The sequence below is a fragment of the Amia ocellicauda genome, chromosome 14 (assembly GCF_036373705.1).
Source record: "Amia ocellicauda isolate fAmiCal2 chromosome 14, fAmiCal2.hap1, whole genome shotgun sequence".
NCBI classification, from domain to species: Eukaryota; Metazoa; Chordata; class Actinopteri; order Amiiformes; family Amiidae; genus Amia; species Amia ocellicauda.
In genome coordinates this window covers 4,178,102-4,205,761 of record NC_089863.1, presented here as the reverse complement: position 1 = coordinate 4,205,761, position 27,660 = coordinate 4,178,102, and the positions used below count along the sequence as shown (strand labels likewise).

Sequence of the window (27,660 nt, the reverse complement as noted above, 5' to 3'; positions counted from 1 at the left end):
TCCAATTGCTTTAAAACCTAAGAGTTACACCAGTGTATCAATCAACCAGTGAGTCAGCTAATTTGACTCACACTCACACACTAGACCTGTGCTGTGACTGTCGTCCCTGTGCGGACAGTGTGCAGCATGTCTGAGCGCATATGTGGTAATGCTGGTATCGCACACTGCCAGTTCAGAGAGCGAACCCTCGCCCACAGGAAACAGATAAGACACAGTCCAGTCCAGATCTTCACTCCAGCACATTACCCAGTTCACCGAGATAAAGAGGAGCTGCAGCCCAGGCTTCAGACCCACCGGGCTGTTTGCTTGTGTGGTGCAGCCACATCCGTTATACAGAAAAAAATCAAATCAAACAGAAAAAGGATAGACAGAAAAGATGCAACAGCTGCTGTTTTTGTCACCAAACGTGTCACTGGGAAATTTCACAAAGTGGCATGTCTGACCGCCACACTTCCTTCCTGAGCCGAGCGAGAGTCACCCAGATAAGGGGGAAGGGGATGGGGGGGGTGACAGTGTAAAAGAAAGGATGTGACACTGGCTTCATGCCAATATCAAAATAACAGAAGACGACACCACTGCAGTTTTTAATGCTCCATTCGATTTGTGTTCCTGCACTTTTGTAGTGAGGTTTAGTCCACCAGGAAATAATTAAAAAAAAGACCCAAACACATCAAAGCACTTCCTCATCCATCGAGGGGGCATCGCGAGGCGTGCCTGTGGATATCCCCCATCCCCCACAGAACACGAGAGAGACAAGACAAACAGACATGGGGGAGAGTGTGTCGAGATGGGTTTTATTCACACATTATTTTGTTCTCACAAGACAACAAAGACGAGCGAGAAACAGCTTCGAAAGTAAATTCTCCCGTGATTCCCCTGCACAAATCCGACTGTATAAATTAAGAAGTAGGTTACAATTAGTGTGTTTTACATGACGTACAATTCAACCAACAAACCAAAAGAGAATGCGGAACTCTGGGTGCCCCACTCCGATCACCTGACGACGGGCACGGCCAATCACGGCGCAGGAGGCTGTGTGGTGACCGGCCTGTTGTACTTGTCAAGAGAAAACAAAGACAAACAATAAGGGCCAGGAGTCGCACAAACCCCCTCCCTGCCACAGAACGGGTTTAAAGAAAATAGGGATTTTTTTTTAGAAGTGCTTAACATATGCTTTAAAAATATACATCTGTATTCCTGCTGTTGGTTTGAGTTCCATGGAGGAACTGAGAGGCACTGACTGATTCTGCGATACATTCACTGCCAGGAAATGGCCTGAGGGTTTCCCCCAAAGATGGGAGGGACAAGGCGTGGCAGCCGGGCCCGGGTACCTGAGGCGAAAGGGTTGTGTGTGTGTGTAATGTTTCCCTGGGTGGTGGGGGGGGTGTTTCCTTTATGTTTTCAAGGGGAAACACTGGTGTGTGTGAGTAATTGTGTTGGGGTGTGTGCGTCTGTGTTAAAGGCTGATTCATAAGGACTCAAAATTGAGGAAGTGGACAGAAGCTGTTGAGAGTTGTCCAGAGGTGTTCAGACGTGTTCAGGCTTGTTGAGAGGGGTTTCCTTGTTACTTTCCTTGGCTCTGGTCGGACCTCACTGGCTCGGAGATCTGCCAGTCCTGGCCTGGGACCGGGCATCACTTCGGACGGATGGACGTTAACGCTCACAAGTCCAGGAACACGAGTTCACCTGGAGAATTCAAGTCGCTATCATCAGGATAATGATTATTAATATTATTAATTGTCTATAGACGTTGCTATAGTGGAGGAAAAGAATACAGATCGCCCTCCCCTGCACCCCACCCCGTCACATGTACGTCTCAGTGCTGGGAGACTAGAACTGACTCCACCAGAGCCGGTTTGAACCAGACCGAACTGCCTCCGATTGGAACAAACTGAACTGAACTAAAAATAAACCAACTCTCTGACCAAACCGCCTTTGTTTGTGAGACTCGGCTGCTATACTGGTGTGGAGGGGGTTTCGGAGGGGGGTTAGAAGCCCAGGGGGTGGGGGGACACGGTGCCCCCGTTCTCCACCACGGCCGTGGAGATGGCCCGCAGGTTCTTGAAGATCTTCTTGGTGGAGCTGTCCTTCAGGGTGCGCGTGTCTTGCATGATCCTCTGGTGAGCCTGGGGGGGGGGGAGGGGTCAAAGGTCAGAGGTCAGGGAGACTGTATCCAAGACAAAGGTGTGTGTGTGTGGAGAGAGGGGGGAGAACTACAATAAGACATCATTCTCATGGGGAACTACTGTATGACATCACTACAGTAAGCCATCACTCTCATGGGGAACTATAATATGACATCACCCTCCCCTCCCTGTAGACAGAGTGGCAGCTCTGTGACTCACCTCGAAGCACCAGGTCTCACACAGCATCCTCTCATGCTGTGCGGAGGCGTGGCCCTGACTGAGGGAGCGCGAGGCCCTGGGGACACAACGCACACACACACAGTAAGACAAACACACAGAGGGACAGAAGGGTAATAAGAGACGCACAGTGCTCTGAAGCCCATGTGTGTGAGAATACAACACTAAAATCCTTCCCCATAACCCCGATAGCATCTACACACACACAAACAGTGTACCGATTAGATTGACCGTTTTCTTTTAAGCTCTGTGAAATCTCTCCTCTCTCACCTTAACTGTCAGTGTTCAAAGTAGACAGATATTCACATCCTGTTAACCATGTGACTGATGACATCACACTCTCTGCAGTAAACAGGTTAGTATCACGGGGAGGGGTGCCGTTTCCACACGACTCCTCTAATCTCACACAGATGCAGAAACGAGAGACGCTGACTGTACGATCTCCAATGTGACAATAGCGGAGGCAGGATGCAGATAAATGGGCTGGCACTAGGAGTGTGTGCGTGCACAACAAGAGATCTGAAATATGCACAAACACACACACGCACAGAGATACTGTACCTGGAGAGCACGACCACCATGCCGTAGAGGTCAATGGCGCTGTCGGCCACCCTCTTCAGCACAAACTGCTCGTCTGAAACACATGACACCACCGTCAAAACACCACCACGATGCAACACACCACGCCACCCACACCGCCAACACAACGCCACTCACACACAACAATGCCACACCACGCCACCCACTCCGCCAACACAACGCCACTCAAACAACCACACAACACAAAAAGCAGGAGACTGAAAACGTCAGGCGGCGAGAGCTGTCCCTCACCTACGATCTTCTTGCCGTGCTTCAGCAGCAGCTCCTCCACGACGCCGCCAAACTGCTCCACCGCGCCGACCAGCTGGAGAGGGGAGAGACAGAGTCAGACAGCCAACACCGTGGCCTGCTGCCCCCCCCCCACCCCAAGGACAATCAGAAACATCTTCGATATCTGAGGCTCAGTTGGGCGGAAAGACTTGAAATCTCCTTCACAACCCCCCCCAGGACCCGGCACACTCACCAGATCACCGCTCTCGGCCAGGTCCGGGTGGACGGTGCCCTGCAGACTGAGCCCCGTGCCCATACCCGCTTTCCTGCAGAGCGGAGGAGAGAGGGGGAGTGTATGAATTGAGCCCTCATACCCACGGCCTAAATACACCACCTGCCCTTGAGTTCATGTTTGAGGGACTGATAAACACACACGGACTGGAGACTCACACTCACACACAGAGACAGACACACAAACACATGGCGCTCACCTCCGGGCCCTCTTGCTGATCTCACTGGCCAGGAAGCCTGCGTTGCCCAGGGGGTTCTTCAGAGCGCGCTGGAGCCCCTTCAGCTGACTGCCTGCGTTCTGCACAGGGAGGGGGAAGAAGATGTAAATACACACACACACACTATATATATATATTACGAGAGAGAGAGAGAGAGAGAGAGATGCACACAAACTCTCGCACTGCAACCCCCAGTACCTGGAAGCCGTTGAGGGCCACGAACAGCCGCAGGATGTCATTCGTCCCCTCGAAGATGCGGAAGATGCGCAGGTCCCTCATCACCCGCTCCACCCCCGCGTCCTGCCAGGACATTGGGTGCAAAAAGGTCACGACAACCAATGCAAGACCACTGTCTGATTTGATCTCCAACAGCAGTGCCTCCAAATACAGATCACAAGTCATACAACTGGTGGAAAGGAATGATCAAATACTTTAAAAGCCAGGTATCGGTCTCTCACTTCTCAAACAATACCACTGTAAACACAGGAGGGGCAATGAGCGAAATGGCAGAAAGGGAGAGGGACGGAGAGAGACAGAAAGAAAGAAGAGGGGAGGAGACAGGGACAAAGAGAGAGAGAGAGAACAACCACAACAATAAGACTGCTCGTGTGCTCAGCGACACACACACACACACACACACACAGAGAGAACCCCCCCACCCCACAACCACACAACCCCTACCCCTCTCAGGTCACAGTTTTCCATCAGCAGTATTTTTAGCTGCAGTGCACTGCCACCCCCCCCCACCACAACAGAGCTGTTTCCACTGTAACCCCCCCCACACACACACCCCCACTGGCGAGATCTCGTTCTCAGCATGACTGTGCCGTGCGTTTCCACAGCGCCCCGCCGACGCACTGAGATCTGCACTGCACGACACACTGAACAACACACCGCACAGCGCAACACACACTGACTGGACTGGACTGCTGCAGAGTCACTGACTGGACTAGACCCCCCCCCCTTAAATGAATAATGAATCAGTCTTACCTTCATGAAGCCCATGCCACCCATGACCTGAATGCACTCGTCTGCCACTGTCCAGGCGGCTTCCTGTTGAACAGAGATGCACACTGTTCAAAACGCCTACACACACACACCAGAGCGCCGCTCTGACAGCCACTTTAAAATCCGTTAAGGCAGAGTGGCGCCACTCTTCCAATCCCACGCTTCTCAATTCTAAATATTAACAAATATTAATAAACGCATTTAAAAAAAATTCTAGCGTGATGTATGTCTGAAATAATATGATGAGAATAAGTAATAAAGCCCACTTATTAATGTAACAATTCATATAAAACAGTGTGTGCAGCACCTGCTTGTTTGTATGAATTTCTACCACTACGTACACCACTGGAGCTGAAGACGTATTTTGGTGAAACTATAATTTCATGAAAGTGAACCCTGTTGTTGTGGAAAATGAACCAGTAACAGTATCAGATCGGCTGAAGTGTATCTTTCTGTACCACCCTACGAAGTGAATGTATTTCCAGTGTTGGTGGCATCTATGGAGTTCACGTGTGTTTAACTCCCTCACACATTAGCTCTAATGCGGCTCCCCCTGTGATGCTCAGAGCCTAAACTACGTATAAGTAGTAAAGTGACTAGTAATTGTAGTATTAGATACATGTTTAGAACTTAAGAAACCATGGGGAATTGCAACTATGGCATCAATTAATTTTAAATGTCTGAAGACTCATGCAATTGTTATAGTTTGAAAAGTAAAATAATAGTAATAAAAGTACTCCATTACATTCAATTTTAGGACTATGAGTTGATGTTGTTTAATCTCTATTTCACTTTTTTTTTTTTTTTTAATAATTCAATGTTTTAATAAAAACTGTAGCAAACTGATTTTACAGTAATACTGGCAAATAAAAAATGCCCCTTTATCCTACAACTAAATACACTACATCGGCATTCAATGGATTTAATGCTTTAAAATCCGCATTCAACCGATTTAATGCTTTAAAATCTGCACTGGACGGATGTGGATTTCTGTCGGCTCCGTCACATCCCTAGTCCTCAGTGCACTGTAGATGTGTTTTTTTCCTCTGACATCTAAGCACCATCTCTGTGGTTTCACTCAAACACAACCTGGGACTAAACCCCCCCCAGCATCACGGAGCAACACAACAATCTGTCAAAGACCAACTGTCAATCAGAGTCTGGCCACTATGAGTGTTTATTGATGAGTGTAGCAAACGAGCTCGGAAGGGGGGGGGGGGGGGCGGCAACATTTTTGAGTGGTAGTACTAGTAGTTGGATGAACAGGAGCAATAGTTGGTAGTAGCATGTTTGTAGTAGCAGTATGAATACAGAGGAGAACATTATGATTCTCTATGTACGGCTCAGAGAATTCACTGGTGGATGGGACTCACAGAGGCGAAGATCTTGCTGATGGCCGCCTCGATCTGGAACTCCGATGCCCCCATGTCCATATTGGCACTGATCATGAACGCCATGGACTGAGAGAGAGAGAGAGAGATTAATTTAGTTCAATAAATACTGGACATTATACTCATTCATCAGTGAAGACAGCGAGAGACAGCTAGTGATGGAGCTTCACCTCGGCCACATACTGCAGCATAGCCATGCGGGCCACCTTCTCCTGGATCGCCCCGAAATTGTGGATCTTGTTCCCGAACTGCGTCCTGTTGGCTGCGTGATCCACCTGGGAGAGAGAGAGAGAAGCAATAACAAACAAAATGTAAATACATGTGTGTTTTCTAGCCATCTGTGTGTATATATCCTGTGAGGAAGCAGAACACACCTCAGTGTGTGTGTGTGTCAGTGTGTGTGTCTGTGTGTGTGTCCTATTTGTAGATATCCTCGGAGGAAGTGCAATGCACCTCAGAGTGAGTGAGGGCCGCCCACGCACACATACAAACCCCATGGGGGTGTCATGGTTCCTATTTATGATTTTTTCTTCTGTGGGGGGGGCTGTGTTTATGTCAAAGAAGACAGACACTCACACAAATGTGCACACTGACACTTACTGACACACACTCACACTATGCTATTGTGACATTTACACTACAGCCCAGTGGAGACAAAGACACAGATACTAAAATGCACCGAAGACAAAAAAATCCCACACAAAACTCACACCTTGTCATGACATTAAAACTAGAGATGGGTGCAAAGACTGACACAAACACTTATAGAAGACACACTCACTCACACACACACACACACACACTCACCGCCTTGGCGATGACGCCCTTCATGGTGCCGGACAGCGCGGCCGCCATGCCGAAGCGCCCATTGTTCAGGATGTTCATGGCCACCTTGAAGCCACCGCCCACCTCTCCCAGGACATTGGCAGCCGGGACGCGCACCTCCTCGAAGTGCACCTCCGCCGTGTTGGACGCCTTGATGCCCATCTTCTGCTCCGAGGGGCCGCTGGGAGGGGGGGGCAGGAGAGAGATTAGAGAGCGGGACGGACACACCCACCACATCACATCGACGACAGAGAAGTGAAAGAGAAACGAAAGAGAAAGAAAGATGAGAGATAGAAATGAAAGAGCATTCATAGAGCCGTTATTCATTTTCTGATTGATCCAGTTATATTGCATTATGACTAATTATTTTGTTATAAGAACAAAAGAAAGTTTTCAAACGAGAGGAGGCCATTCGCCCCATCGTGCTCGTTTGGTGTCCATTAATAACTAAGTGATCCAAGGATCCTATCCAGTCTGTTTATAAATGTTTCCAAATTGTCTCTTCAGCCACATCGCTGGGGAGTTTGTTCAGATTGTGACGCCTCTCTGTGTGAAGAAGTGTCTCCTGTTTTCTGTCTTGAATGACTTGAAGCCCAATTTCCATTTGTGTCCCGGGTGTGTGTGTCCCTGCTGATCTGGAAAAGCTCCTCTGGTTTGATGTGGTCGATGCCTTTCATGATTTTGAAGACTTGGATCAAGTCCCCACGTAGTCTCCTCTGTTCCAGGGTGAAAAGGTTCAGTTCCTCAGTCTCTCAGTAGGACATTCCCTTCAGAGCTGGAATAAGTCTGGTTGCTCTCCTCTGAACTGCCTCTAGAGCAGCGATATCTTTCTTGAAGTGTGGAGCCCAGAACTGCACACAGTATCCGGATGAGCTCTAACTAGTGCATTGTACAGTCTGAACATCACTGCCCTTGTTCTCAATTCTACACTTGACAATAATGTAATATTTTATTAATTGAATCATGTAGGTGTTTGATTTACTTTCATTGCTTTCTTTTTTTCTTCCAAAACAATTGTTCAAATGTATGCATTTACAGTGAGGGAAAAAAGTTTTTGATCCCCTGCTGATTTTGTATGTTTGCCCACTGACAAAGAAATTATCAGTCTATAATTTTAATGGTAGGTGTATTTTAACAGTGAGAGACAGAATAACAACATAAAAATCCAGAAAAACGCATTTCAAAAAAGTTATAAATTGATTTGCATGTTAATGAGGGAAATAAGTATTTGATCCCCTATCAATCAGCAAGATTTCTGGCTCCCAGGTGTCTTTTATACAGGTAACGAGCTGAGATTAGGAGCACTCTCTTAAAGGGTGTTTTTCTGATAAGGGGACAGAACAACTGCACCGCATCAAAGGGACGATGGACGGGGCCATGTACCGTCAAATCTTGGGTGAGAACCTCCTTCCCTCAGCCAGGGCATTGAAAATGGGTCGTGGATGGGTATTCCAGCATGACAATGACCCAAAACACACAGCCAAGGCAACAAAGGAGTGGCTCAAGAAGAAGCACATTAAGGTCCTGGAGTGGCCTAGCCAGTCTCCAGACCTTAATCCCATAGAAAATCTGTGGAGGGAGCTGAAGGTTCGAGTTGCCAAACGTCACCTTAATGACTTGGAGAGGATCTGCAAAGAGGAGTGGGACAAAATCCCTCCTGAGATGTGTGCAAACCTGGTGGCCAACTACAAGAAACGTCTGACCTCTGTGATTGCCAACAAGGGTTTTGTCACCAAGTACTAAGTCGAAGGGGTCAAATATTTATTTCCCTCATTAACATGCAAATCAATTTATAACTTTTTTGAAATGTGTTTTTCTGGATTTTCTTGTTGTTATTCTGTCTCTCACTGTTAAAATACACCTACCATTAAAATTATAGACTGATCATTTCTTTGTCAGTGGGCAAACATACAAAATCAGCAGGGGATCAAATACTTTTTTCCCCTCATTGTATCTACTTTTATGTTTAATTAGCCATAAATGTGTGTGTGTGTGTCTTTACATGTGAAACTGTTGGACATTTATCATTACCTCTCATAAAAGAGAGAAAGAAAGATGAGCAAGAGAAATTAAATAGATGAAAGAGAAAGGAGAAGAGGAGGACATATTTGTATTATTTATATTCTAATTATCCTGGTTATTTTTCTTTATTTACTACCATTATTAATAATTTATCAATGTATGTATTTCTCTCTCTCTGGTTCTTAAACTTGTTTAAGACCTCCATTTAACCCTTTACTTGACTTAGACACTGTTTTTGAAATGTTAAGTTTTCATGTCTGTATGTATTGATTTGGCAACACTGCAAATGTGTTAGTCATGCCGACTAAGCACCATAAATTGAAACAGAGAGAGTGAGAAAGCGAGAGAGAGAGACGGGGTTGCAGTATAAACATCAGGCCACACACCCCCACCCCTAAACCAACACCATCTTCCGACAGAACCTGGAATCCCCCCCCAAACTGTGCTTTGAGTTCAAACTAATAATGATAATAACAGTAATAATGTAATAATGATGACAATAATAATGACACACTCACTGCGTGACGCCCCCGAAGCCCCTCTCCACGATGAAGGCCGTGATCTTGTCCTTCGTCTCCCCCGTGCTCTCGTCCGTCACCGGGGTCTTGGCGAACACCGTGAAGATCTCGGCCAGGCCGCCATTGCTGAGGGGGAGGGAGGGATCAAGGTGAAAAGAGAAAGTGAGAAGATTAGGAAGTGAAAACTTTCAGGATGACAAAAAAAGGAAAACAGAAGTAAAGCAAAGAGTGGAGAGGGGGAGAGAGAGAGTGAGAGGGAGGAAGAGGAAGAAAGAAAGAGGAAGAGGGAGGGAGAGTCAGAAACTGCACGGTAACACATTTTAATTATTTAATTTCTGGATTTCATTGAGAACCGAATATTACTTTTATTTTATCTGATTATTAAACGCCACACTGACTGAACCTTGTTAATCAATTCACCATCAGTTGACAAAAACGGCTCGGGTGCACTATGACTGGACATGTGAGCGAGCGACTCCCATCAAACTCTTCGGAGCTGCTCTCTCTCCAATTCACCAGAGAGGAATCACATCCTGGGCACGGTGAGAGCGAGGGAGGGAGGAAGAGAGAAGGGGAGACTGAGGAAGAGAGGACAGAAGGGGAGGAAGAAGGGACAGGGGGAGGAAATGAGGGGGAGAGGGGACAGAAGGGGAGAAAAGGGAGAGGACAGAGGGAGGAATAGGGAGAGAGGGGGAGGGAGAGGACAGAATTGGAGGAAGAAGGGAGAGAGATGGAGAGAGGACAAAAGGGGAAGAAGAAGGGAGAGAGAGGACAGAAGGGCAGGAAGAGGGGAGAAATGTGTCAGAGGAAGGGGAGCAGGGCTGGGGGTCGCTGGAAGACCTGCCCCAGCACAGTAACTTCCCTGGCTCACCTGATCCAGATCTTGCCCCCGTTCAGGGTGTAGTACTGTCCGCAGGCGCTGCGCTCGGCCGTGGTCCGGATGGAGGCGGCGTCCGACCCGCTGGCCGGCTCTGTCAGGCAGAACGCAGCGATGGTCTCTCCTGCAGGGAACCGGGACTGACGTTACACACAGACCCGACACTCTCCCTCCCACACACACACCTGACACTCACAGTTACTCACACACACCTGACACTCACTCACAGTTACACACACACGCATACATACATATGTGACATACACACAGCCGACACTCAGTTACATACACACAGACACCTCACAAAACACTATTACACATAAACACACACACATATATGACACACACACAAAGTTACACAAACACACACCCAACACTCAGTTACACAAACGCACACACACACAGTCACCTGACAAAACACTGTTACACATACACACATATGACACACGACACACACGCATACACAGAGAGACCATGAGCCCTGCTCTGGTGACTCGGTGCTGCCCACCTGTGGCCAGTTTGGGGAGGTACTTCTCCTTCTGTTGCTGGTTGCCGAACAGCAGGATGCCCTTAAAGCCGATGGACTGGTGGGCGCCCAGCGTGATGCCCACGGCGAGGTCGTGCATCCCCACAATCTCCACCAGCCGGGCATACTAAGGGAGAGGGGGATGGATGGATGGAGGGAGAGGGGGGAAAGACGGAGAGAAAGGTTGAATGTCTGGAAATCACAGGGACACCCACAGAGAGAGAGACACACATCAAAATACATATGGACACACAAAAGGATACACACAGAGACATGGGGACACATAAAAGGACTGCTACACTGCTCTGCCCACCTGTGTGTTGGTCAGTCCCAGGCCCCCCAGGTCAGTGGGCACCTGCAACCCGAAGGCCCCCATCTCCTTCAGCCCCTCCATGGTGGTGTCCTCCACCTTCTCCAGAGCGTCGTTCTTCATCGGGTCATTCACCTCCTGAGAGAGGGATGGGGGAGGTGAAGAACAGGGGAGGAAAACAGAAAGAGGTAGAAAGGGTGTAAGGGGAGGAGGGGGGGGGCAGAAAGAGAGACAGAATGAGCACCATGCAGCCGCACCTGTCAGGAGCCCCAGAGGGAGGGGGGGTCTCACAAGCGGCACCCACCTCGAAGAAGCGGGACACGGGGCCCACCAGCTCCCGTAGAAACTGCGCCTGCTCCTCCGTCATCACTGCAACACAGGGAGGGACACAGTAAGACAGGCCGGGCCGCTCCCAGCATGCAACACTGCCCCAGCCCCTACTTCATTGAGTGAATTCACAATCCGAATAAGCGAGCACAGAAATCCAACTTGCATGTGCAAAACTACACTTGCGTTTTTTATTTTCATGCTTTCAATTAAATTCTGCGCTCGTTCAACATCGTTTACACATTTGCAGACCTCACTTGCCAATCTATAAATGACAAGACTGACACTTTCCAACTGTTACACAAAAGATTGGATGTTTAAAGTGACATTAAAAGCATAACTGTCTTGTCTTTTCCAAGCCCTATTGTTTTGTAGCCAAGCTGAACTGTGCTTAACGTGGTTTACTGTACTTAACTTAACCATTGATAGCCAAATTTAATAAATGACAAGACTGACGTGAAGTTGATATCGACTGTGTTAAGATCGAAGCCTCTTCTTTTGTATAGGACTGGTAATCCAATATCTTGTGTAACAGTTTGGAAAGTGTCAGTCTTGTCATTTATAGATTGGATGTAAACGTTTGTGTTTTAAGTACAGTAAGTCACGTTGAGCATCTTCTACATTAAGTGATAATCACCTTAAGTGAATTATTATATGCGGGGCTTAAGGTTGTAATCATATTGTTTATGTTAGTAAAAACATATTCATCCTTTATTCATAGCGGGACGTGCCTAACTGTAAACGCACAAACTTTGCAAAGTAATGGTTATGTTTAAAGCGCTTTTATAGACTCTCCCTCTGCTGCCGTGTGGTCAGCCATGTTTGATGGGATCGGAGATCGATAGTGCGATGATCATCTAGGATGCCTGCTCTACGCGTTGTTTTTGAGTCCGTGTGAAAACTAACAAAAAGAATTGCATGCATGTAGAGAGAACTGCACATGTGTAAGAGATTGAATGAGCGCAGAATTTAATTGCAAGCATAAAATAAAAAACGCAAGTGTAGTTCTGCACATACAAGTTGCATTTCTGTGCTCGCTAATTCTGACAGTGAACTCACTCCATACTCCTTCCTGTTTCATTTCAATGGTGAAAATACAGCCACATCTCACACTTGGGTGGTCGGTCGGTAAAAGATGGCCACTGAACACACCTGTCCGGAGTGACGTCTACATGTCGGATCTAACGGGGACCTTGACGCGGTTAGTGCGCTCGTCACTTATTATTGTCTGTCTCGGCGGCTTACCCGAGGGGAAGGGGAACACCTGCGCCGTGCTGATCTGGCCTTTGAACATGTTCACTGCGAATGACTTGGACTCCTGAGAGAGAGAGAGTGGAGGGGGGGGAAGGGGAAGGGGAAGGGGAAGAGAGAGGGAAGGAGAGGGAGGGGGGAATAGAGATAACAGGAGGGAAGGAAAGGCGAGGAGGGGGAGAGAGAGAGGGAGAGGGGAGAGGGAAAGAAGGACAGAGGTAGAGTCGGGGGCAGATATGAAGCAGAAAGAGGGATGAGGTGGAAGGAGGAGGAGAGAAACGGGGGAGAGGTGGAGGTGAGTGTTGTGGGAATGACTTTACACCACTGGTAGCAGGGGTGTGGAACAAGCACACAGTCAACCAGGCCCGACCCGACACGACCCCGACGGCCGGCTCACCTGTGCGGCCGCTTTGGACTCGGCCGTGGCCTTCGTGGCGGAGTCTGTACTGGCCGCCTGCTTCTCCAGAACAGCCTGGGGGGAGAGAGGTAGAGAGAAGGAGGAGGGTTAGAGGGAAAGAGAGAGCGGTTGAGGAGATATGAATGAAATTAAAGAGACACAGTGTGCCCCCCTGCCCCACCGCTCTAATCTCAACAACTCTTACACCCTGAGTGCCCAGGATTAGACCAGCACATGACAGGAGAGAGTGTGTGTGTGTGTTGGTGCGTGTTGGGGGTGGGGGGGGGAATAGCTCCAGGCAGCTGTCATACCCCACCCCCACCCCTGCCCTCTCTGAACCTGGCCCAGGTGCCCTTGATCACACTTCCTGCCTCGATCCACCTTTCACCCAGATTCCACAGCCAGCAGATGACATCGCCGTGACCTTTCCCCTAGATACCGCAGCAGTCAACACACAACCAACACACAGCAGCCACAGCCCAGCACAAACACAGCATAGCACACAGCTAACACAGAGCACAAAATCAACACACAGCCCAGCAAAGCACAGCACACAGCCAACATACAGAACAGCACACAGCGGCCGCAGCCCAGCACAAACACAGCCAACACACAGCACAGCACACAGCTAACAGAGCACAAAATCAACACACAGCCCAGCATAAACACAGCCCAGCACACAGCGGCCGCAGCCCAGCACAAACACAGCCAACACAGAGCACAGTGCACAGCCAACACAGAGCACAAAATCAACACACAGCACAGCACACAGCGGCCGCAGCCCAGCACAAACACAGTCAACACACAGAGCACAGCAAAGCAAACAGTCAACGCAATCCTGCAGTGCAGTCCAGTGTCTCGTGGTTCTCATTTCAAATAACATTTCAGAGCACCTAGTCCTACAGCAACACGGGTGTCATCTGCACCGACACACCGGGGCGAGACACTGTGCACTGCGGAGGGAGGCGCTCACCTGAGTGGCCTGTCCGGCGTAGAAACGGCCATTGTGGATGAGCAGACTGGACTCCAGGGGACGCTGAGACCTGAGAGAGACAGACGCACGTCAAAGCCACAGGGGTACATGGGGAGCAGAGTGTGTGCGTGTCTGTGTACATGTGTGCGTGTCTGTGTACATGTGTGCGTCTGTGTAGAGACATCTGAAGGTGAGAGCAGCACACTAACTGACTGATTGACTTATTGACTTACTGTCTGATTAATGCCACCCTAGCATCAGTAAAGGGAAACAAAACCCTGACCTTTTGAACTTTGGATAACCGAAGTGGACGAAAGCCGCAGCGGTTGTGTCTGCAGGAAGGTGACATTGAGCATTTTGCATTGGGATCACTGTTGTAGTCCTCCTAATCCCCAACCCAATAATAGCGCCCGGTCTTCACACAGGCGAGCTGCGGACTCTGGCCAGGACAGGAAGTGACGCACACAGTGTATAGACTACAGTATATACAGTATATATCGACATGGCTTTCCCTAGGAGATAAATTAAATAATTATGAGGCAGTTTGACTACCTAGTTGACGCACCTTGCCCTTCATATACAGATAAATAAATATCGCCTATAACAAAACGTTACATACAGTAAAATGCACAGTATACTTGACACCTGCGAGATGCTGATGTTTAAAAATAAAGACAGTGGGCATAACCCTAACAAAGAGGATGAGATTATTTATATTAGCAATACAGTAGTAATGATTGTACTTTAGTTAATTAAACTAAGTTGCTTTGGGGGGGCATCGTCGATACAATGTAAACATGTTAACTCCAGTGTATCTATGATCAAACAGGAAGACGGTGCTGCACTTATTACAGTAAAGCAATGCACGGGTGTCGGCGCTAACCTTCACAATGCTTCGCTTATAGTATTGACTGTAAGACATTTGCACAATGAAGTTGCTTTATTTATCCAATAAGAGCGGGTTGGGATCAAGGCGGCACTCACCCGGCGATGGCAGGCGTCAGGCGCAGGACGGAGTGGCACAGGGCGGGCGTCCGGGCGACTTTGCGCAGAAGCATGCTGGATACGGTGCCGGGGGTGTTTACAGAGTTGCACGTTGGGATTTCGACTTTAAAAGCGTTAGTTAAAGCTGTCTAGTTGTTTGTTTTTTGCTCTATTCACTCCGGCACCGGGACTTCGTGTCACTGTGCTCGCCGCCCGCTTGGTTAATGACTTTCTCCGGCTTTCTTTTGCTGATCAGAGCCAAGACTCCTCGACGCAGGCGCACAACAGCGGCTCGCAAAGCGTCATTGCGTCATGGCGTTGGCGTCCTGTGCATCATGGGAAATGTCGTTGTGTTGTAGCTGTAGTTTCTACTACTATTTGATTTCAATACGTAAATTCAAAGTTTTGCCACATAAACATGTTGTGAAACGACTGTTCTGCGAGCCTTTTTCACTCAAGATACAACAATAAATATATAAAAGGAAGGAGACACAAGATCAACAGTATAATAAATCACATGTAAATCAAATACACAGTAATGGATAGTGCAGATACAGAAACCGTAGTGGGCATCTAGGATCCCAGCACGTCTAGTGGTCGGATCACATGACACGGGGTGACAAATATAAATGCAAACACTGCTTGGAATACAGAAGGTTTGGAACACATTACCGAACGAAGGGTCGAAGCTTCATTGGCGCTAATTTGCATAATTGTTCGATTACGTCACATTAGCTACTAGTGTATCGATTTCAATGAAAATTCTACTCGTTTTACAGGTAATCCATATAAACAAAATTAAACATGCAAACAGTAATGTTTTTATTTCTTTTTACAAGCACACGGTTTTATGTAGGCTAGAGGTATTGATTTTACTTGCATGAAACATGTTAACCTTCCTAAGCACCTTACTTTTAATAAACTGTATGCGCAGTGACGTATGCATGTCCGAATACAGTCCTAGTTTTAAATGAGTAATGGAAGTGTATGGGAAAGAAATGGCTGAAATATAGTAAGGTTATGCTCGAAGAAGGATTCAGGAAGCAATATCGACCCTTCCGAAGCACTATATCGATACAATGACCCTACATCTTGACAGCACTTGCTTTTACCGTCCAGGATGTATGACCTCACTTACTATACTTGCCTGTGTAATTGTAAATTGGAAGTTGTAAAATGTATTATATTTTGAATTGCTATGTTTTATGTAAATTTAATTTGTAATGATTGTTGCCTTTAACGAACTGTATTTTTGCACTTTGTTTTGCACTTATGTTGTAAGTCGCCCTGGATAAGGGCATCTGCCAATAAATAAAAATAATAAAAATAATAATACAATGGTTCGAAGAGGTCTCAAATCCGACGGTTATAGAGAGGAGACAGATTTGCGCATGTTACAGAACACATTTATTGAGATAGATAGCGAGTTAGATAGAGAGATATATGTAGAGATATTTATAGAGGCATTGATTTAACGACTGATAGATTGATATTGTGGTAGAGTCAGCCCCAGCAGTGTAGAAACAATTCATTCTTTAAAAATATATATATTTGAATTACACCAATTGTTGCAGAATTATGTCCCTCCAACACATTTGCCTCTTCAACACAATCACCTTTCTTGTTTAAACAAGCACATCTCTTTCCACTTCCCAAAATATAGTCTTATTTTGCTCTCCGTGCACAAGCGTATCTGTCTGATGAACACAATGTAGGCTATACTGTATACTGTACCAGCATCACTGGATCCTTACACAACTACATCCCTAGATATATGAATAGGAAATACATATAAATGTTGACTAAATCTAGGCTATATGAAATGTAGTTCATTCGACATTCATCACGTAAATATGGCTGCCTTCTATAAATTCAACATCCAGTCTTGAGTCTCTACACTCACCTAAAGGATTATTAGGAACACCTGTTCAATTTCTCATTAATGCAATTATCTAACCAACCAATCACATGGCAGTTGCTTCAATGCATTTAGGGGTGTGGTCCTGGTCAAGACAATCTCCTGAACTCCAAACTGAATGTCTGAATGGGAAAGAAAGGTGATTTAAGCAATTTTGAGCGTGGCATGGTTGTTGGTGCCAGACGGGCCGGTCTGAGTATTTCACAATCTGCTCAGTTACTGGGATTTTCACGCACAACCATTTCTAGGGTTTACAAAGAATGGTGTGAAAAGGGAAAAACATCCAGTATGCGGCAGTCCTGTGGGCGAAAATGCCTTGTTGATGCTAGAGGTCAGAGGAGAATGGGCCGACTGATTCAAGCTGATAGAAGAGCAACTTTGACTGAAATAACCACTCGTTACAACCGAGGTATGCAGCAAAGCATTTGTGAAGCCACAACACGTACAACCTTGAGGCGGATGGGCTACAACAGCAGAAGACCCCACCGGGTACCACTCATCTCCACTACAAATAGGAAAAAGAGGCTACAATTTGCACAAGCTCACCAAATTTGGACAGTTGAAGACTGGAAAAATGTTGCCTGGTCTGATGAGTCTCGATTTCTGTTGAGTCAGAATTTGGCGTAAACAGAATGAGAACATGGATCCATCATGCCTTGTTACCACTGTGCAGGCTGCTGGTGGTGGTGTAATGGTGTGGGGGATGTTTTCTTGGCACACTTTAGGCCCCTTAGTGCCAATTGGGCATCGTTTAAATGCCACAGCCTACCTGAGCATTGTTTCTGACCATGTCCATCCCTTTATGACCACCATGTACCCATCCTCTGATGGCTACTTCCAGCAGGATAATGCACCATGTCACAAAGGTCGAATCATTTCAAATTGGTTTCTTGAACATGACAATGAGTTCACTGTACTAAACTGGCCCCCACAGTCACCAGATCTCAACCCAATAGAGCATCTTTGGGATGTGGTGGAACGGGAGCTTCGTGCCCTGGATGTGCATCCCACAAATCTCCATCAACTGCAATATGCTATCCTATCAATATGGGCCAACATTTCTAAAGAATGCTTTCAGCACCTTGTTGAATCAATGCCACGTAGAATTAAGGCAGTTCTGAAGGCGAAAGGGGGTCAAACACAGTATTAGTATGGTGTTCCTAATAATCCTTTAGGTGTATTAATCACAGAGCTAAACTATTACATAATGTTACTTATACCTTGGTGACAAAGCACTATTTATGACCGCATATTTGTGGAGACATCGACACATTATTTTCACATAATCACATAACTACAGATCACAGATGCCGATGGGTTCATTTGTATATTGACTGTATACTGCTGCATTTCGAATTACTCGACACAGTTGCAATACCATATATTGACCAGCAGATGCCACTATGGAGAGACTATCTGCGCTTCGAAGCAGGGAACCTTTTTTCGGTACAATCGCTTCAAATGGGTCAATGCTTCGGAAATGTTCGTTTCCCCCATCACTACTGAAATAAAAACGGCTGTTTTAGGAGTTTGCTTAGCATTGTTACAATCTAGTCGGACAATGAATATATAAATATTACAAGTGACGTTGTTAACGCTGTTTCTGGCGTGCTATATTTATATATTGGTAATAAACATAAGCACAGCGTATGTATTTGTTAGGCAACATGGCGTACTGAACACTATCGAGCTATAGGGGATACGTGTAGCTAACGTGCTATAATGAAAAGCGAGATGGATCCTAGAACAAGACGTGAATTGTCAATTACATATCTTATTTTTTTTTCTAACTGCTGTTAGTTTAAACTGAAACAAAATAGTAAACCAAAGAAATGTGGTTATACTTGGTCAAATTTGATTCTTATTGTTTTAGTATGTTAATTGTCAGTTCATGGCTGAAGGTGATAAACATGGAGGACACCATAGTGAATGAACGGCAACTACAATAAATTCAAGTGGAGCTTTTCTTTATTTGAAACTTTAATAAATATGTTGTACTGAAGTGGACCAGCATCCGAGACTCCAAGCCTGACAAGCCCTGAATGGAATTATTCCACTATGGAACCAGAATGTTTTGCTCTAGAATGTCTGGCTTCTAGAAAGATGGCATTACTATTTGGAGGGTCAGCCTTTTTCAGTAGTAACTGGTCATTGGTCACTCCTCTGGGTTTTTAACATGGCAAAACCAGAAAATGTGACTGAACTTTTTATGGCTACAAACCGATGGATCTTTTGGACAAATAGGGTGATGGGACCATTGAACGTGCATACAATGTTCATTTTTAATGATGTTCGTGACTTTTCTGATTTTCTCCATTGACTTCCAGCAAAGCAGCTCCACAGTTAGCACCCCTGTGACGTCACAGCATATCTTTCAGTCTCTGATTTCTGGTAAATAGAATGAGCTGGACATGAAAAACTCACTGCACAGAATATGTTTCAACTTATATAACACCCTGTGTAAATATGGATTTTTGGTGGAGTTCCCTTTTAAACTGCTACAAACCCACAGATATCACTTAAAAGGAGGAAAGACCCATCAATAATGCGTTAAATGCTAAACAAGATGTGTGGTGTTCCACATGTGTGCCAGTGAAACCACTATAGCGTCCTTGGTTTTGCTTTGCAATAAAATAAACAAACCTGTGCGTGTTAATTGTGTGTATGGTGTGCAAGATTCCTAACATTTTCAATTTTCTGCTACACCGTTATATTAAAAAGCCTAAATTTTTCCTGAAAAGTAGCCTAATAAAAAGGTGGATGTCAAATTGTGATTTATAATGCTAAAATAATAATTAACAATCCCATTAACACTATCACTTGTTAAGTTTAATATATATAATATGTGTGGTGCATATAAATTGCTGAGAAGAACTGATCCTAGTTTTAGAACCTAAAAGTTCCATAAAGAACTTTTGTTTTTGCTTTTGAACTGCAGGGTTTTTTAAAGAACCAATCAGTTCACTGCAGAACCATTATTTTGTAGAGTGTATAGAAATCTGGTAAATACATTTTTGAATTAAAGAAATCCGAAAGTTTCCACAGTAATGTACTTCAGAACAAAGAGTGTTATTCAAGCCAAGCAAGATATTTCTTCTGCAACTTAATTGTTGATTTTCCAGAGTCTTTTAAATGTTTATCTTTTGTCAGCTTTGATAAAAGCATTAGATGATCTATTATTATTTTGTTGTTGTTGTTGTTGTTGTTGTTGTTGTTAATAATACAATATACTTATAAAGGATTGAACTTTATAAAATCCTGGTCCTGGGGAATCAGTGTTTCCTAGTTTTTGGTATTTCATTGAACTAATAATTGGCATAATCAGCACTTATTAAGAATTGTAAAGCATTTTAAAGTATATTAGGTATCAAAAGTCCCCAACTTGTTTTAATTTAAATTTCAAAAGTCAAATCAAGCAAAGTATTAGTTTGATTAAGGCTTTAGGTAATTAATGGTAGCAGTGTGGAGTAGTGGTCAGGGCTCTGGACTCTGGGGTGGAGGGTTGTGTGTTCAGTTCTCCTGCTGCTCTTGTACCCTTGAGCAAGATACTGTACCTAGAATGTTCCAGTAAATGCCCAGCTGTATAAATGAAAAAAAATAATGTAATAAGGGTAAGGGTGTCTGCTAAGAAATCAAATCAAGGGTGGGTGAAAAACCAGAAAGCAATAACATTCACTACAATGCATCTCTGTATGCACATCCCCCATTCTTACAAATAATAGATTTTCCTCATATTTTTCAGGGAAAGATAAACTGTAAATAAATGTTTTAGATTTTTCCCACAACTTTCTTACAACGAATCCTATGGCTTCATGCAGCAACATCTGACAGAAAACTCTGCTTCATTGACAGGTATTTTATAGAGGCTGTGAGAACAGAAAAGGGTAATATTTTTGGCCATAACATTTCTCTTATCAGTGCAAAAGACATGGCTACCAACTGTTAGTACAGTAATTATACTAAAGATGTTGAACTTGCACAAAAAGAAGGGAATGTGAATTTTAGATTTAGTATTTACTGTTACGGTAAAATAGAAGTAAGTAAATTATTTTCTCCTAATTTAAGCAGTAACACATTAAAAAAAGATGACACATTGATGTACAATTGTCATAATATGGCCATATAGGAGAAATTTTGAGAAATGTGAGATTTGGCAACTTTTGGCATTAATCAATTACAGCGAGACATTTTTTGTATTGATAAGACAAAAGTTTGTTTTTCTTTATCACTGTTATCCGTGTTTTATATACCAACTGAAAAGGTTTTGAAGTGGTGCTTACAATGTACAGTGAACAAAATATTATAAAACTAGCCTGATTTAAAAGATCAATATCAGTTGTAAACAAACTGTAGAAATACTTAAACCACAATACTTTTTAGAGATTTTAAAGGCGTCCATTCAATCCTTGTACTGTTCTAGACATTATTTCGTAATCCACTTTTTTAAGAATAACTTCAATTAACCTGATCAAATAAAAAGTCACAATAGGAAATTCCATATTAAAACTATCACAGTCATGTGTGCATTGAACAACATTCCTCAGTATAGTTCAGGAGAAAGGTCTACATAGGAATCACTTCAAAAACACAACATTAGCAGCACATTAAAGTACTGTTCCCTTAGCAACTTCACATTAAAGCTTATTGATTTGACCATTCGAAAACAAAGTTAAATTCTTTGATTTTGAAATAGATTTTAATAATTTTTTTAAGGTTCACCACGTTTCTCTTGTTAATAGAAACGGACAATGATTGAATACTGTACTGTCCACCGCACTGAAAGTAGTCGACTAGAGATGATCTCATATTTAGTACATGGGTCTGTGCTAACTCTGCAAGTTCGTTGCAATTGAACCATTATTATTATTACTATCATATAGCCTACTGAAAAATATATAAGATTGACACAAATGCTGAACCGTAGAAGGGAGTATTTTTTATTATAGTTAACCCAAATGTCAAGGTTACTGTGTTCCAGTGTCTTTAGTATTTACTACTTTGTCTAGTTGTCTTTTTGAATGTTACTGGACACCAAGATATTCATCAAGGGGTTTACACCGATTCGCTCTTTCCAACACTTTTTCTGAATACAATAAAAATTTAAGTAAACATGCACTCATCACTGTGCACTGTTTCTTGTGAGTAAGGTGCTTATGGTTAACGTGTTGCAAGCAAGTAAAATCAATACTCACCCAACTCAGATATTCAGCAAGATGTTGCCTTGTACAGTGTAATCAGGACTGCATGCAGCAAGGATGTGACTGTTATAATGGGGGGTTTCAATTTCCCAAACATAGACTGGGAAAGCCCAGTTGGGACTACAGAGGCACAAATAGAGATGGTTGAGATGGTAAATGACTGCTTTCTAACTCAATTTGTCAGGGAACCAACCAGAGAGCGCACATGCATTGACTTGATCTCTTCCAATGACCAAGATAGAGTCAGAGGGACACAAGTTAGAGAACCATTGGCAAACTGTGATCACGATATGGTTAGCTTTGAGGCATTCTTTCAAGAAACAAGGACCAAGTCTAAAACAATGCTCTACAATTTTAGAAAAGCAAACCTTGAAGGTATGAGGTGGCACTTAGAAGAGGTAGACTGGAGCACATTGGATACAGCGTCAGTTGAAAATGGATGGGTATATTTTAAGAATATGCTAGAGGCTCAGGAGCAATTTGTACCAAAACTTAGCAAATTGAGGACCAAAAAACACGGTTTCATAGAAGTATGCAAAAAAATATCAAGAGAAAGAAAATGTTGTATAGCGCATGCAAAAGGGATAGAGATTAAACAAAATACATAGAATATGTTGAGCTTCAAAGAGATCTTAAGAAACGGATCAAGAAAGCAAAGAGGGAAATAGAAAGAAACAGCTCTTGGAGCTAAAACCAATGCAAAGAGCTTTTTTCAATATTGCAACAGCAAGAGGACAATATGGGAGGAAGTGAAACAGATAAAGGGCAAAAATAGAAATCTTGGAAAACTAACAATATGTGGCAAATGTTCTCAATGAGTATTTCACAGAGGTTTTTACAAAAAATAAAAATAAAAATAAATAAATGATAACATGCCACAGGTTAACAATCAGTCCAGTCAAACTCTAAGACAGATCAGGATAAATGAGGAGGAGGTACTAAAGGGACTAGCAGAATTAAAAACAAACAAATCACCTGGGCCAGATGGGATATTTCCAACAGTATTTCAAGAAATTAGGGAAAATATTTTTAGGCCACTAACTCAAATATTCCAAATGACACTTAGAACAGGGGATGTGCCAACTGACTGGAAGACAGCAAATGTCATACCAATCCACAAGAATGCATATGATATGATATACTTAGATTTTCAGAAAGCTTTTGATAAGTTTCCAGACCAAAGACTGATCCTCAAATTGGAAGCTGTAGGCATTCAGGGTAATGTAAGTAGATGGATTATGAACTGGTTGATGTCTAGGAAACAGAGGGTGTCGATTAGAGGAGTCGCTTCTAACTGGAGTGAGGTTGTTAGTGGAGTTCCACAGGTATCAGTACTAGGGCCTGTGCTTTTTCTAATCTATATTAATGATCTAAACTCTGGGATAGTTAGCAAACTTGTCAAATTTGCAGATGATACTAAAATAGGCGGCTCAGCAGATACAATCTTGGCAGCACAGGCTATTCAGAGGGACTTACATAATATTCAGATGAAATTCAATGTGGAAAAGTGCAAGGTATTACATGCTCGGCCCGTAGAGCAGCTTCTGCAGGAACTGCTCTCCACATCCACCAGCCCCTGCCCCCCCCTCCTCACGGGGCAGGTATAGTACCCCCATTGCAGCCAGTGCAGCCCAGTCCAGAAAAAGCCCAACAGCTCCCTCTGCAGGATGGATAGCAGCCCCGCCAGCGGCTCCAGGCAGGCCAGCCGGTGCCACAGTGTCGATGCTGCCAGGTTGTTGATGAGAGCCCGACCCCTGTAAGACAGCTGAGGCAGCAGCCAGCGTCATCGCCCCAGCCTCCACCGCAGCCCCTCCAGCACCCCCTCCCAGTTCCTCTGCTCCATGTCCTGATCCCCCAGGTGCACCCCCAAGTACTTGAAACCACCTCTGCACCATTGTAATCCCCCTAGGAGTCACGGGCCTCCCTGCACCCCCCACTCCCCCAGCAGCAACGCTGTGCCCTTGGACCAGTTCACTTTGTCCGAAGAGAGTCTGTTAAAGTCCGAGAGCGAGGTGCTGAGTCTGTCCACATCCCCCTGGCCACCACGTCATCAGCGTAGGCAGAGAGGCGGAAAGGTAGTGTATGGTTTGAATCCTGAACAGGGAACTCTGGCTACACTTGCTATTAGCATTTTGTCTGGTACATGTTTCTAATTAGTATATGTTGTGGCAGCATTTTGTTTTATCACATCACAACAACACAATGAAATATATCAGGCTTTTAACTAGAGACACATTTTTAGAATGATTTGCAGGAGGAATATAGTTTCAGTTCCTATACATTGCTGTGTATTGTGAGGTTACCCATAAGAACTACAAACGGTCTTGGACAATTTTTTTTTTTTTTTTTCATGGTAACACCAACACCCCCCCCCAAAAAAAAAAAAATCTTCTGGCAGCAACATGCCCCCAACATTTTTCTTTTTTTGTACATTTATTTTTTGGGTAGCAGCAATACGCTTAAGTACAATTGTAGGTAGCTATGCTAAAATTACTCTGAAAAACAGTTACATGGAGCAAACTTCATTGCTCTGAATTAAATTATGCAAGTTATTAATTGCTCTGCATTATGATTGAAGAGAAAAGAATGCTAACACAATTAAACACTAAGCCTATTTGCAGGTCATCGGTTTGCACTCCGCACAAATTTTTTTTACCAACTTTTTAGTTATTGTTGCCTAAACCATATCTTCCTTATTTTATCACTGTGAGACCTAGTAACATTAAAAACAAATAAAAAATAATGGTCAGATTCAGGAAATTACACTACATTGAATAAGAAATGCAGCCGTGATATCTCTGCATGCTTGTTCAGCTAGCTCTAGCAGAGGTTAGACAACTGGTAACTAGATAAAACATTGAATTGAAAATCCCAATGTCTTCACAGAAACAGTGCAATGGTTGTCATTTGAAAAGAGAAATGTATTAACATATTTATACCCATAATCTTTTCTGGAAGGATGTCACTTTTTTTTTTTTTTTTGGCAACACCCCTCCTCCCCAGGATTAGGGAACCCCCCCCTTAAGCTCTAACCCTATTTGAACATTAATTGCAGTGCATACAATGTTACATGAGGATCCAAGGATTGAATTTTACACTCATAACTTGTTCAGATATTAGTTTCTTGCATGGAAGATCAGAGTTCACAAACACTTGTTCACACCTCCAGCCCCCCACCTTGTCCTATTTGACAGGTCAGAATCAGGCATTTTCTTTATTTGTGCATATTAAGGGGACCCTATTTTGTTCACTAATACCATTACCTCTTGCACCGATATGTCCCTATTGAAGCACTGTTGGGAGCAAGGCGAGTGGTCTATTGTGGTAGTGTGAATATAAAAACACTAGCACATATGTTGGTACATTTTTGCTGGATTGTTATGATAAATTGAGTAATTCCTTGTAAATTTGCTTCAGTTGTAGCTTACAAGCCAAGTTTTAAGAAGCACATCCAGCCAAGACTTGTGCCATTGCATTGTGACCCTGCTCCCCATCATAACTGCCAGCTGGAGGAGCACAGGACAACTACACTGGCAAGGGCACCCGGTTAACCAGTCCAATTCAGCTGGAGCTCATTAACCTCACACCCATAGATGCAGTCAGTGCTCTACAGCCACATGCAGAGAAGCCCTTCCAGGTCAGAGGTCAAGTAAAGCACTGCCCCCACTACAGCAGCCTCTGCCCTGCAGAAGTGCTTTAAAACCCTCACACTGCAGATGGCAGCCAGGCTTCAGAGAAGAGAGTCAAGACAGCTGGACAGACCGGGTCATTTCAACTAGCACTTTATTCAGTCAACAGCAGGGGTCAGCCATTACAGAGACCACAGCACAAAGCCTGCAGGAGGGTGGAGAGCAGGGACACCCACAGGGTCCTGCACAGCCCTGAGAGAGAAGGGGAGACATTACTAGCCATATCAAGTCAACGAGTGGGATAGATTTAATCAGCTGGGTGCTGGTACCAAGGCATTGCATGTGAAGGCCTGCAGGGGGCAGTCAAGGTCTGTGGTTCTCAGCCCTAGCCAAGGGGCCACAGGTTAGTTGCACCACGCTCCAGGACCTTCATCAGGCCCAGACTGCTTCCATTTGAAGCAGATGGCCATCTCCAGCAGAACAGAAGAGGGCACAGGCAATGGAGAGGACAGTGCAGCCCCACAGGACCAGGGCTGGCAACCAGTGATCAGCACTCACCCAAGGCACTGGTCACTGTACGGTCAACCCCACAGATCTCTTGGCCTTGCTTCCTGGACAGCGCGTCCAGAGACAGCGGGCATCTGTGTTGGGGTCTGGTACCACTGGGATCTCTGCAGAGAGAGAGAGACACAGGTCTGCCTTCTGCATGCTCATTGACCTGAAGCATTTCCCATGAAGAGGTGTACACTGTAGACCCATTACCACACAGCAGAGATTAAACCCTTCCCCACTGCCATATCTCCAGCCAGACCACACTACACTTGCCACCTGCTGGCCCCCTTAAGACATGGCATCAACAAGAAGCAACCCTCCCCCAGCTGCAGGTCAAGGAGTGAAAGGTCAGGCCAACTCACTGCACCCATCAAAGCAGCCCTCCACACAGGTCTTCATGGCCGGAGAGCACACCTCAGTGGAGCACATGAAGTAGATCTGAAGGAAGAGCAGAGGTTTAAGCAGTCAACTCCCACCCTCTTCTCCCATCCAGCTCCTTCCCCTCACCCACCTCCTCATCCAGGTATGCCTGCATTGTGTGATCCATGAACTGGAAGGTGGTGATGTGGAAGCGGCGGTGCTGCCTAGGCAGGGGCAGCTGGTTGTTGATGTGCAGGGTGGACGTATGGCCGTAGTCCAGAGGGTTGGGGCAGCTGCAGAAAGGGGGGAGGGTTAGGTCAACGCTCCCAGAGGGTCAGGTATGAGACTGGGATGAACTGCCCCCCAGGGAGCACTCACCCTTCATACAGCAGCACCCAGATGGCCTGGCCAGAGAAATGGGGTAGGCAACACAGTAGTGCACCAGCAGCAGCAGGTTGGGGTCTGATGAGCTCAGCAACCGCACCTCCAGATACATGGGGCGACCCAGGAGCAGCCGCAGCGGTCTGTGGTACTGAGGGTAGAAGCGGCTGTAGGCGTCGTCTGAGAAGGAGATCAAGGGCAGGCCTCAGTTTGTGGTTTTGCCCCTTTCCTTTAAGGATGCGTTCAGTAGGCGTGCGCATTGACGTTTCCTCTGCCAAGGAGGCGTGACTAACTGGGCACTTACCAGTAGCTATTCTGAGCTGCACACCAAACATCCCAGGGGACATGATAGTGCTGGGCAGGTTGGGGCTCTTTACCAGGTAACCAGTGCTGATCAGGTTATCCTCTGTACAGCAACACTCAACCAGCAATCTGCACACAGGACAGAAGTTAGACCAAGCCGGAAAACGGGTCCCCATCTACTGTTCACCCATCTGCACGGTTCCCTTGTATTGTACAGCTGAGAACTAG

The 27,660-nt window shown here is 45.1% G+C and overlaps 1 protein-coding gene and 1 long non-coding RNA gene across 2 annotated transcripts; both read right to left on the bottom strand.

The window, feature by feature from the left end:
- Nucleotides 1-775: 775 nt before the first annotated feature.
- Nucleotides 776-15,375, bottom strand: acadvl (acyl-CoA dehydrogenase very long chain). Its single transcript, XM_066722523.1, has 20 exons — nucleotides 15,092-15,375; nucleotides 14,108-14,177; nucleotides 13,135-13,209; nucleotides 12,732-12,804; nucleotides 11,464-11,528; nucleotides 11,163-11,297; nucleotides 10,832-10,976; nucleotides 10,318-10,447; nucleotides 9,447-9,572; nucleotides 6,889-7,087; nucleotides 6,252-6,356; nucleotides 6,064-6,150; nucleotides 4,673-4,735; nucleotides 3,881-3,982; nucleotides 3,665-3,762; nucleotides 3,427-3,499; nucleotides 3,195-3,267; nucleotides 2,925-2,997; nucleotides 2,346-2,421; nucleotides 776-2,126 (listed from the first exon to the last, which is right to left on the bottom strand). Exons 1-20 carry the CDS (start codon nucleotides 15,163-15,165, stop codon nucleotides 1,989-1,991), a joined length of 1,980 nt encoding a protein of 659 aa, XP_066578620.1. The 5' UTR covers nucleotides 15,166-15,375; the 3' UTR covers nucleotides 776-1,988.
- An 11,029-nt stretch (nucleotides 15,376-26,404) lies between these two features.
- LOC136767450 (uncharacterized) lies at nucleotides 26,405-27,148 on the bottom strand. The gene is made up of 4 exons (XR_010821832.1): nucleotides 27,127-27,148; nucleotides 26,900-27,041; nucleotides 26,751-26,826; nucleotides 26,405-26,507 (listed from the first exon to the last, which is right to left on the bottom strand). It is a non-coding gene; the product is annotated as an uncharacterized LOC136767450 (long non-coding RNA).
- Nucleotides 27,149-27,660: the final 512 nt, after the last annotated feature.